The sequence below is a fragment of the Channa argus genome, chromosome 8 (genome assembly GCF_033026475.1).
Source record: "Channa argus isolate prfri chromosome 8, Channa argus male v1.0, whole genome shotgun sequence".
NCBI classification, from domain to species: Eukaryota; Metazoa; Chordata; class Actinopteri; order Anabantiformes; family Channidae; genus Channa; species Channa argus.
Genome location: NC_090204.1, coordinates 12,317,208 through 12,329,835, shown reverse-complemented (window position 1 = coordinate 12,329,835; position 12,628 = coordinate 12,317,208). Strand labels below are relative to the sequence as shown.

Below are 12,628 nucleotides of genomic sequence, written 5' to 3'. Positions count from 1 at the left end.
GACCTCTTACCTGTAAATGCCCCTGGTACATATTGAGCACACAGTCAGTCCCGGATCAGTCCCTTAGTGGATCTTTACACTTTTTTCCAGACTTGAAGTGTCACACTGAAGGTGTCCACGTTAAAACCTGTGCTGTAGCGGAGTTGTTGGACAGTAGGACCGCAGCAGCGGGCGGAGCGGAGCTGTCCTCTTCAGCAGGTGCTGAAGCAGACACTTCTGAGCGCGGTAAAGCAACGTGCGATGTCCGACTTTTCCTCACACTGTGCGGAAGCTGTTTAATTTTATTTTTTATTTTTATACAAGTACCGTCTTGCGGTATTAAAAAGCAGTGTTGCAGTTCATGTAAGAAAAATATCTTCTCGTGTTAAGTATTCATCCTGAATGCACTTCCGTTTTCCTCGTTTTTCTCCCTCTGTCTATCTCCTTGCCTCGGTCTCTCGCGCTCCCTCTCCCTCCTCTCCCGACTGTGGTTTAACTGTTTTGACGATCCTCCGGTTTCATTCTCATCTTATGGTGCGCTCCTCTTCGTGGTTTGCCAGCTACTCCTCTAACCCAGCCCTCAGGTGCCTCCCCCAGTGCTGACGTCCTCCACAAGGAGGCACACGAGAACAATTCAGTCACTGCCCATAGCGTGTTTATGTGTGCGTGAACATAAATGCTTTACAAGCAAATTTAATTTTGCAGTATTAGTGTGGTTGAGACCTCATATAGTTTTACAAGATAAGTCCGTTTTGGGTTCATGCTAAGTTAATCAAACAACCAAATACACATCGTCCCAAAACAGTTGATGTGAAAACCCTAAATAAAAAACAAAATGCAATGATTTGCAAATCTCATCAACCAATATTTTATTCACAATAGAACATAAACAACATATCAGATGTTAAACTGAGACATTTTACAATTTCATGGAAAATTTGTGGAAAGTTTGAATTTGATGGCAGCAACACATCTTAAAAAAGTTGGAACAGGGGCAAAAAAAAAAAAAAGGCTGGAAAAGTAATAGCTGCAAATCAAATACAAATGGAGGAACATTTGACAACTTATTAGGTTAAGTGGCAAAAGGTCAATAACAAGGCTGGATATAGAAGGAGCTGTTCAGAGAGGTAGAGATGGGCAGAGATTTATCAATCGGTCACAAAAACATTTTGGAACAATTTCAGAAAATTGATTCTCAATGTATAATTGTGAAGAGTTTGACGATCCTACCACCTACAGTAAACAATATCATCAAAAGATTCACGGAAGCAGAAAGAAACTCTGTGTGCAAAGAATGAAGGTCAAACCTGGATGCATGTGATCTTCAGGCCCTCAGGCGGCACTGTATTAAAAACAGGCATGATTCTCTACTGGACATCAAGGGGCCTGGTGGCTCAGTGGTAGCATTGGGTTGGGATGCAGAAGGCCGCGGGTTCGAATCCTCACTTCACCCCACCCAGCCACCAAGAGCCACCCTGGATGAAATGAGAGGGTTGCGGCAGGAAGGGCATCCGTTGTAAAAACTGATATCAAATAAACGTGTGGAACACATTCTGCTGTGGCAACCCCTGAAAAGGAAAAAGCCAAAAGACATTGATATTGATATTCTGTACTGGACATCACTGCATGGGCTCAGGGACACTTTCAGAAATCACTTTCTGTGAACGCAATCCACAAATGTAAGTTAAAGCTGTATCATGCAAAGAAGAAGCCATATGTGAACATCATCCAAAAACGCTGCTGTGTTCTTCGGGCCAAAGCTCATTTATAATGGTCTGAGGCATATTGGAAAACTGTTCTGTTGTCAAATGAATGAAAGTTGGAAATTCTTTTTGGAAACCACGGATGCCGTGTCCACCGGACTGAAGAGGACAGGGCATCCAGTTTTTTATCAGTGCACATTTCTAAAGCCAGCATCTCTGATGATGTGGAGGTGCATTAGTGCCTATGGCGGGGGCAGCTTACACTGCATCAGACAAGAATGGGACAACATTTCTCTCCTAAACTCCAGCAGCTGGTTTCAACATCTGATATGTTGTTTGTGTTTTATTGTGAATAAAATATGGGTTGATGAGGTTTGCAAATCATTGCATTCTGTTTATTTACATTTCACACATCGTCTTTGTAATTGGGGTTGTAAATACATTGCCGAACCACAAGAGGAAATGACAATGAGGAAATGTTTCTTGCTATTTTGGCTTTTTTTTGCCAGCAGAAATGTACAGGAAACCTGTAGGAAAATAAGTTTATGACATGCAACAAATGTCCCTTGTCTTGGAGCCAAACTGTGGGCTCATTGACGGTAAGAAGGTATTGTGGTAGTGTGTGTATTTTGTATGTTGTCTTTGTGAGTTTTTCTGGGTGCTCAGGTTTATTCCCACAGTCCATGGACACACAGGCTAATTGGCAATTATAAATAATCCATAGGTGCAAATGTAAGCACATATTAGACCTGTAGTGGTCTGTCAGTGATGGGATGTAACCTCCAATACATTTACCCTATCACTTTACTCAATTTCAAGATACTTGTACTTTTCTTGAGTATTTTCCTTTTTAACTTCTGTTCCACTACATTCGGTAGAAAATCTTTTTAATTCCACTACATTTATCAGTTACACACAGATACAGCCAGTGATTACTTTTATTATCAGAGATTGAACTGCTCAACAGTGCATGAAGTGTTAGAAATGAACTTCATCTGCACCTTCTACAGCAGTCCTGCACACACATTGAGCTGTATTAATTACTACATCGTAATGATTGAGTAATATAGCAATTTAACAGTGACAGTGTCATTCTGAATCGTTGCTTTTTTCTCAGTGCATGCTGGGATAAGCACTGGATCCCTGTAAATTAATGGATGCATTGTAGGAATTTAGTAACAAAACCATTTTAATCAACATACCTGTGTTGATGTGACACAATAGCTATATGCTATTCAAACTGCATATGCTGCAATTACAGAGAATTTATACATGCTTTATACTTTCATTGGTATGCACCTTTATAACATTGTAACATGCTGCTCTGTCATTACAGATCATGTCCTACATAACAGTAATACTCTCAGTGGTGGAACCTATCATTTTTATCCTTGCGTGGTGATTCATTGACACATTTTCTGCACAGCTTCTTCTAAATAAAGAAAATGCACTATTGCAAAAACTGACTAGGTTTTGTGCATACAAACCCTTTCCTTATCTTGCAGCTGCTCATTAGATGTAGCCGAGTAACAAAGGGTCACAATGTATCAAGAATTCATCTCTACTGATGTGCCCCACCATCTGGACATCTTCTGGTATACCTTGTACTCTGGTCAGATGTTACAGCACAAAACTAAGAGCATATGTTAAAGCTGCACTAACTTCTCAGACTGGCAGCTCCAGATGGCAGAGAGGAGTGACTGTTTGAAAATCCTCACTTTCATTTCATCATGTATTGTGATGTCAGTAAAATGCAAACAGCATATTCATGTCTGTTTCTTGTCAAGATGCAAACAAGTTCTATTCTTATCTTATTTACATCAGCCCTTAGGCGCAACATCAAAATTGTTTTCATCCATCAAAAACATAAATGCAGACACTGATTTGGAAAAAACTAGCCAGAACAAAATAAACCATTCTTTATTTTGGCCAACATTAGAGGGCACTGTTTTCTGCCACACTGGAAGTTCAATGCACTTTGTGTCGGGGTGATAACGCTGTTTTTAGAAGTTGAATAAACACAAGCAATCCTAAACAGAACTATCATCAGTGTCTTTTAATAACAAAATGCAAGGAAATTGGTGGATAGGTGGGTAAAACATTGGGAGAACGTACACAAAGACTGAATTGATTGTTGTCACTGTTGGTAAATCTTAATATGGGAAAATACCTTTTCTGTGTTTTAGAACTTGACAAATCTAAAAATAATAATGATTACCACACTGCCATAGCTAACTTGTTTGAATCTGTTCCTATGCAACAGCAACCCAAACCTCAAACAGAGACACAGCAGTTTTCCATCTGTTGTTTTTTTATTCTCTTTATTCCCCACCAGATGAAAACAAATCCACCCCCCCAGGTATGAAAATCAGCATGCTTTTTTATTAACATGAAATGTTTATTAACATTTGTTTATAAACATTTTCTATGTTTACCAGAAGTACACATACATAAATTTGCTAAGCTGTGTGTCAATAGTTTCACATTCTTTCTTATGCTCTCCCACATTTTATGAGTGAATAATGATTTTATAACATGTGAGATACTAGATGATTGAGGTGTATGTGTTGGCCTCTGAATCTATTTTTAGTTTTCATCTAAATGTGGTTCCGTCTTTTTTTTTTTTTTTTTTTTGACCCCCCAGCCATCTATCTTCTTGTGTTGACAGACACAGAGAGAACATTATTAACATTAGGATGAGAAGAATTACTTCTCAGACATTCATCATTGCTCATTGCTCTCATTGCTCTCTAAAAATATTCGGTCAAATTGAAATGTTTTATCTGCCTCTAAAATGTACAAACTGAAAAAGATAGATCAGTTGAGTTTTTTTTTTTTTTACTAAACTTGTAGCTGTAAAATTCTTGGTCTTGTTTTAGATTTGATGGCCAAAGGATTTCCCAAAGGATCAATAAAACAAGACAACAGGAAGTTACAGAAATAAAAACATATCATGAAGGTAAACGATTTAAAAGCAGAAAAGTACATGTGTAATTATGTGGTTATTCCAATAATCCTGCACTATTTGAAGCTTTTTCCCAGCTCATTACTAAAAAGTGTGCTATCTATCAACTTGTCTGAAAACATTAACATCATCAAAACTGAGGAAGTGAGGTTTTCATTCCACTGTGATGAAAGCAGGAATACTACAGTATGTCTGACTGGCTTTTGCATACAGTATACCCAGTATTTATTTACTTGCTTTGACGATAGACTTACAGCTGAAGATACATGTGCAGTGCAAATAATAATGAGTGTTTATGATAATCATGATAAATTAATAATAATAATTATAAGAACATAGTTGATCATAATCGTCATAATCGTCATAATCATCAATGGTGTTACCAGTGCAAAAATAGAACTTCCCCCTATAGTCCAGTTTTTACATTAATCACACAAGTGTTAATCACACCTCAATTCAGCATTCCAAACTAGAGCCCACTGTGGCAGTTCCTGTTAATGAAAGTGCATTTCAGGACATATTGTATCAAATTAATGAATAGAAAAAACTAGATATAGTGGGTCCATTTTTAGCAGACATTCTCTACGTACCCTTTTGACAAATGTGCTGATTAAAAATTTAAATTTCCATTTTAGCCTATATGTTATGTATGGGCTGATGCCATGCAACATTGCAGTTGGATTAATTGAATTAGAGGTAAAACTTAAAAATGTATTACACTTGACCTTGGACATATGGCCATAACAAATTAGAAGTTGTAAAATTCTGTTTAACGGAATCAAGGTTTTATGTTTAGTGCAAAACACTTCCAGAAGCACTGCCAGGTGACTACCACACTCCTCATACCATGGAACAGCATAACAGCATATAGCACAGACCACATGCCAATTGTCCCTTCAGTGTAGTGTCCTGACTATATTCAATCACACACATTTCTTTCTGTCCAGAATCTGATTAGTATTTTCATGACAAATGATTTCCAGACAGCCATTTTTTGTACAACCTACAGCAACAGGTCAAAGACTTTCAGTCAACACAATTTTGTACAATTTATGATCAAATAGAGATTGCCGTCTTATTTCCTTGACTAGTTTCCATCTGGGTATTTTGTGTTTGTTTTTGTGGTGAAATAGAGAGCAGTGACATCATCATCAAGCCTTGTCTTTTTTCAAAGGGCCTGACCTTAAGTAAGCATCACTGATCACCATCTCTGGTATCTCTGCTTACTTACTTTGGTTTTGCACACAGCGTAATGTTTACCACACTTTACACCTCATCAGCTGTGTGGAGGACAAGTCATTAGCAGGCAGCCAACAAAACAGACCCGAGGTGGAGACCGACAAAAAGTTAACAGAGCAAACATATTATGTCAAATGATTTAAAGCACCAGATACTTTGTACCAATTTACACTCCAACAAGCACAAGTCCCTTGATGCCTCTGCTGCACAGTGAGTTAAGGAATACATCAGCCCTTTGGTACTACAACTGCACATTGTGAGATTACTATAATTACTGAGATTATTGTTATTGTGCCTCTTATTACAAACAGTATTACATATAAGTCACAGAGCTCAGCATAAGCTATTTATACAAAACTGAAAGTCCACAGCAATGACAGCAGCTCTGTGATGTCCTTCCATTTAATGTTTTTTGCTTAATTGTGTCTCAGTGGCAGCTGGTTTAGCAGGGTTGTTCCTTTCCCCAGAAACATTTTCCATCACCTCCAGCAGGAGCTCAAGGTGTTCCCAGGCTTGATGAGATTTACAATGTCTCCAGTCTGTTCTTGGTCTATGCTGGGGCCACCTACTGTAGCAGTTGGATGTGCCTGGAAAGTGTCCAATGGAAAACACCCAGGAGGCATCCTTGAGGCAGGCAAACCAAGTGGCAGACAGGGTCTGTAGTGCTGTATTTAATGGTCACAGTGAGAATTCTGACATGTTTCATATATGTTTAGCAGGTGTGTTTACACTGCTTGTCATGTGTGCGTGCTAACATCCCATAGCTGATGAAAATGTATTGTCCACTGTATGGCAAAGTGAATGAGAACATATTGTTTGTTCCCACTTACTTCACTTAAAAAGGTTTATTTAGACAATGGTTAATTTCTAAAAAAAACAGGAAAATAAAAAGTCAGATGCCAGGAATAACATATTTTTGATTAGTTTTTCTTTGTTCTTTGTATGTGTAAAAGTATAATTTTATTTTATTTTATTTTTCTACAAGTTGCATTTGTCTGTTTGTGTATATTACCAGTCCTTTATGTCACATGTTACGTTGTACTGTACTGTATTTGATATTTTTCTTTCATCCACCATGAAAAGCGTACAGTGCTATTCCCAGTTATAAACTGTAGCTAGAGTCACATGGAAAATACAAATCTTTTTGGGATGCGAGGAAAACAATGTTTTTTTAGATGATTTGAAGATTCCTCTGGAAACACATTCATAATAGATGCAACTTTTGTTAAACAACTTTTTTTATGCATTTATTTTTTGTTAAACTTTGAGTGGCATAACAGACACAGACATGCCATAACCCCAGTCACGTACTATACTACAACTAAACTATAACCCCAGACATGTACTATACTACAACTATACTATAACCCCGGACATGTACTATACTACAACTATACTATAACCCCAGAAATGTACTATACTACAACTATACTATAACCCCAGACATGTACAGATGTCATTCCAGCACCCAGCAATAAGTAGACTTTAGTGCTCAGCCATCATAGAGTGCTGAACCTTCAGTGGTATAGAGTTACTTTATCAGTGTCTGCAGTGAACTGACTCCAGTTGGAGTTTGTTTAAACTTGATGTATTGGTGGATTAAACTGCATGTGTTTGACCTGTTCTCACCTGCGGTAACTTAGAGGCTGATTTATGTCTGTAACTTGTTATCATAGATAGGATAAGGAAAAAGGAAGGCTAATGTTGGAGAGAAACTACACAGATATGTTTTTTTTGCAGTTGGGGCTTCCGGTACATTTAGTAGGATGATGTTTCAGCCCTATTTCCAATGTCATCATTAAGGCTGTTTGTAGATACAGATATGACATTTGAAGCAATTAACAATCCCTCCGCATATGTGCTTCATTGTTCATATTAAGCATGTGGATATCATTGCAATCCTAAACATAAAAAAAATATTTATGTAGCACATGTTGCAGTGTTTGGAGATAAGTTACGAATCCACTGAAGTTTATACTGTATATGTGCTTTTATACGTTAACCCTATCATGCCACTTCTATAAATTTGTCATCTATCCAGTTATTTTGCTGGCTTCATTAACACAGTTATCTGTGTATGGCATGGGATTCATAATTCATGTTCTCATATTCCTTCAGATAAGTAGAGACATACGCAGAAATCCCACTCATCTCTAATGCAGACACATCAAGTATGTGTATTCGCTGAACTGATCCAGATTAATCAAACTGGGAATATTCATTTGCAGAATGATTTATATTTACTAGTACATGCAGGATTTTCTTGATGAATATGAAAGTAGATCAAGGGGTCTGCAGTGCTTTGATATCACTAGCCATTGATTGGGTTTAGAATGCAAATACAGCTGCCTGCTTTTGCTGCTTTTAGTTTTTTTGGTTGCTGACAAAAGCAGGATGCATTCACAAGCCCACTGAGCTGCAAGCGCCTTCAAACAATGTTGACCCCTCAGTCTCACTCCTTTTATCTGTGCTCTTTAGAATTTGTGGCAAGGTCAGTTACTGCAGCGGTAGATATAATTTGTGTTTTATTAAGGATCATCTTTAGCTAATGCCAAAGGTGAGCTCTATTCTTCACCAACACAATCAGAAGACTAGATAGCAAGAACAGTTTTGAGCAATACATAACACAAAGTGCTTTGTATTAAGATTAACAAAACACTTGTTTTTATGCTATCACTTGTTATACCCTCTCTAGAGGTGGCCAGGACATATAGTAACGGTGCAATAGGTGTAACAACTGTGATTAGGGATGTCTATCTACTACTTTTCCCAGAGCACAAGTGCTTATATTTGAGTACTTGATAAGTACTGATACAAGTACTAACCAGTTTTACTTCCAGTTGACAGGAAAATCCTCATCAATCCCTTTAGTCCCACAGTTAAACAAATTCTGAGAGAATGAAAATTCTCATGTTCTTTAAACATGTTTATGAAGTTTTATGAACGAAGCAACTTTTGCTGAAAAGATAAAAACAACACAAAACAAAAACAAAGCACAAAACTTGGGTGAATATTAAACAGGTATGAAAGAATCTTGAGAAACATGAGTTTGCCTCTAAAAAGCTGGATCTTAAGACTGTAGCAGAGCAGAGCTTGTATTTGGCTTTACTTGTCATTGTCAGTTACCATTTTTTAACTTCTGCTACCTTTAGAGGTTCATGTGGTAGCAGTGCAGTATAATTGAAGTTTTTTGAGTACACAGAGTATCGCCACCAGGAAACAAAAAGAAATCAGGAGATCACCCCTCATAATGCTGCCACCATCTTGGCTCTTTAAATAGAGGGCTGTTTATCTGGAAGAGCTGATCACCTGCAACAGCTGGTAGATGCCTATTTACATATATGCAAACAGCCATACACATCAGGCACATATTCATACTGGTAGTAAAAAACAAAGGTTGCATCTAAAAATTAGGACCCCAGTCGTAACATTTTTTTCAGGGTTTAGGGTTATAATCTTGCTATGTTTGTGTTGCTTACATACATACATGTGAACATAAATGGCTTCACACACGTCTCTCTCATACCATCTGTCTTGGTAAATGGTAAATGGCCACTTATATAGCGCTTTTATCCAAAGCGCTTTACAATGTTGCTTCACTCACACGCCGATGGAGGTGGCTGCCATGCAAGGCTCTCACCCGACCCACCGGGAGCAACTTGGGTTCAGTGTCTTGCCCAAGGACACTTCGAATCTTCTCTGTCCAAAATGTGTGCATTGTTATCCTCAGACCAGTGTCCTTTGTCCTTCAGGTGTAGGTACACTTCTTATTCTGTTCTTGGGGTGTTGCTTCCCCTGTGCTGGGCCATCCTCTTGTTTAGAGGCTGTTTGGGTTCTCCAGTGTACAGCTCTGAACACTTTTCATTGCACTGGACTGCCCAAACTACATTGCTCTTCTTGTGTTTAGGTGTTTGGTCTTTCGGGGGGACAAGTCTTTGTCTCAGTGTGTTTGTGGGTTTGAAGTTAATAGGTACTGTATGTGATGTTTTCTAAAGATCCTTTTGAGCTTCTCTAACATTCCAGCCATGTAAGGAATCATCAGTCTCTGTTCTGTCCGTCATCCTTTGGTTTGATCTGGTTTTATCTTGTTTAAGGCCTGATTAGTTTTATTCGGGTAATCTTAATTGTCAGTGATTTTAACAGTGCTGTCAGAGAGTGCAATGCTAAAAAGATAGGATATTCTTTGCTAATGGATAAGGGTGGTTTTAACACTTCCTAAGTATTCTCTGAAATAACAAAGTGATGGCTGTCATTAAAATATTAGAGTGAAATCCCTCATAAATAAAAAGATTTGTTGGTTGACTGGAGAACTGATTTTCTGATGACTAGTGTTGCTAGTCTGAATATGAAAATTGTGTTATTGGTTGTGCATCGATGTGACAGATACCCTTTACCCTGAATACAACCAACAGATTTCCCTATAACTACTAATTATGTTAGTTTAAAGCTAAAAATACATAATGTTCTTGTGTGCAAGATGTATAAAGTTGTTACATAAATGTTACATGAATCAGGCGAATGCTTTTATCCTTTCAACTGTTTAACATACTTGCTACCTTAACTCTCCAACTTGGAGAAAATCGACACTGGTGGATTGTTGAACAAGTCGTCACTACAGTGTCAAATGGGTGAGCTCGCATGTGAACAACTGCCCTGCCTATAACGATGAGCAGTTGTTCATGCCCGTCTCTTCTCTTTCCATCTTGTTTGATTTCATGCTCAATGTGATGAATAGGAACCTGACACCTAACAACGGGATGTATAATGAAATGATATATGAGACAAGTGGAGGAAACCAGAGTGCATAGATTGTAGGTGGATAACTGTCGCAGGAGGTTGATGGCTACTTGCTGTACAGATGCTAATTAGACATCCTGTTAGCACTAAGATTTCCATGTACTGCTGTGTTTCTGTGGGTGTGGTGCTGCTAAAGCGAATATGCTGTGAGCTGACTTTATATAAGTCTACATCTCTGTGTACAGTAATAGAGTCCTGTAGCTGTATGTTGCAAAACACATTCAAGACAGATGTATCAACTGTTATTGGATTAAAATCCATCCATCCATTATCTGTTTTTGCTTATCCTATTTGGGTCTCAGGGGGGCTGGAGTCTATCCCAGCTGCCATCGGGCGAAGGGCGGGGTACACCCTGGACAGGTCGCCAGTCTATCGCCGGGCCACTGAGAGACATAAACAGACAAACACACTCACATTCACACTCACATTCACACCAACAGGCAATTTTAGATTCATCAGTTAACCTAACATGCATGTTTTTGGACTGAGAGAGGAAACTGGAGTACCCTGAGGAAATTCACCCCAGAATTAGTATTTTAAAAATAATACAGTGGTGTTTTAAATGTAATAATTTAAAACATTACTCCTTCTCCCTCAACTCAGTCAGTGGTCAAACAGACCAGCTCTTCTAAGGTCTGCACTGCAGTCATTTCAGTAAAAGTACATTTGTTCAGTATGTATTAGCTCCAAATTGGTCCTTTTATTTTCAGTTGCCATTGTTTATAGTACATCAAATCAAAGAGTTTATGTTGGAAAGGGAACTTAACACAGCCTCCAACTAGTTGTTTGATGTTATAATTGCACAGTAACACAGAAAACACCACTAAATACTCACAATAGTGAAGGCCACTAGTGTAGGGTACTACATAAGCTCTGTGCAGATTCACAGAAGCAAACTTTACAGTACATATCTACAGAGGAGGTTGGTTGTAATTAACCTGCCAGAATTGCCCTTTAAGATTAGGTGGTTAATAGACAGGAGGTAGGTTACACAATCTTAGGTCTGATGGACTGAATGGCAGAAACAGAGTAATATTAAAGAATGGTGCAGCAATCTAATTTGCTTGAGTAACAAATGGGTTATTGGGTAGGGGTAGTGATAACAGAAACGAATGAAAGGCAGTTTGATTGCCATGGAAAAAACAGGTGACGGGTGGATTCAGCTGGACAATGCCATACAGTGGAAATTTTTAGGTGTATTTTCACTCCATCTGTATATATTTATATGACACATTATGTGGTACATCTGTCATTAGACAGAAATATAGCTCACATGTTTACAACAAAAAAACCTGAAAAGCAGGCTGAAGATTTTTTGACTTTTTTCACATTTCTCTTTTTTTTTTTTTGTTATCCTTCCTTGGAAGCTTGGTTTACTTTCAAATTAAAACTGGTTTGGAAGAACTGTTCAGGAGTTACGGCATAAATAGATTACATGTAGGGCCGTTTTGTTGGATGTAAAAGGATAAGGTTTAGGAGGACTGTGCTGTCCAATTTCAACAGTTAACCAAGATGCTCAAGTGGTATTAATCCAAAAATGCAAAAAAAACCCAAAAACAAACAAACAAATAAATAAAAACTTAGAAGCACTCAAAAAGTAAATCAGTCACACCTTTAAATATTGCCAGTTGTAATGAACCTGTGTGATGTTTTTTATTGTGACTAAGGACTAACATTTCCTGCACTTGATTTCAAACTTTATATTATGAGAACATTATAAAAGACAACAATTTGTTATTTTTGCTGAATTTAGTTCTAAATATAAAGCATTTGTGGCAATATGTGACAGACATATTTTCATTTTCAACCTACATGACACAAAATGATTACATTGGGTTCACAACGGATTAGAAAACAGCTTTTCTGTTGTGTAAATATAATCTTAAGTGGATGGATGTCCAGTGTGTGTTTTGATGGTGTGCAGTGTATGGTAGCTATGGTAGAT

General features: G+C 37.9%; 1 protein-coding gene across 3 annotated transcripts in view; it reads right to left on the bottom strand.

The window, feature by feature from the left end:
• The window catches only part of pex5la (peroxisomal biogenesis factor 5-like a), a 79,912-nt gene extending 79,369 nt beyond the window's left edge, over positions 1-543 (bottom strand). For all 3 annotated transcript variants that reach the window (XM_067513835.1, XM_067513836.1, XM_067513837.1), the window contains exon 1: positions 11-543. In XM_067513835.1, coding sequence (XP_067369936.1) covers positions 11-31 — 21 coding nt within the window. In that variant the 5' untranslated portion in view covers positions 32-543. The remainder of the gene's footprint in view (positions 1-10) is intronic.
• Between the last annotated feature and the right edge of the window lie 12,085 nt (positions 544-12,628).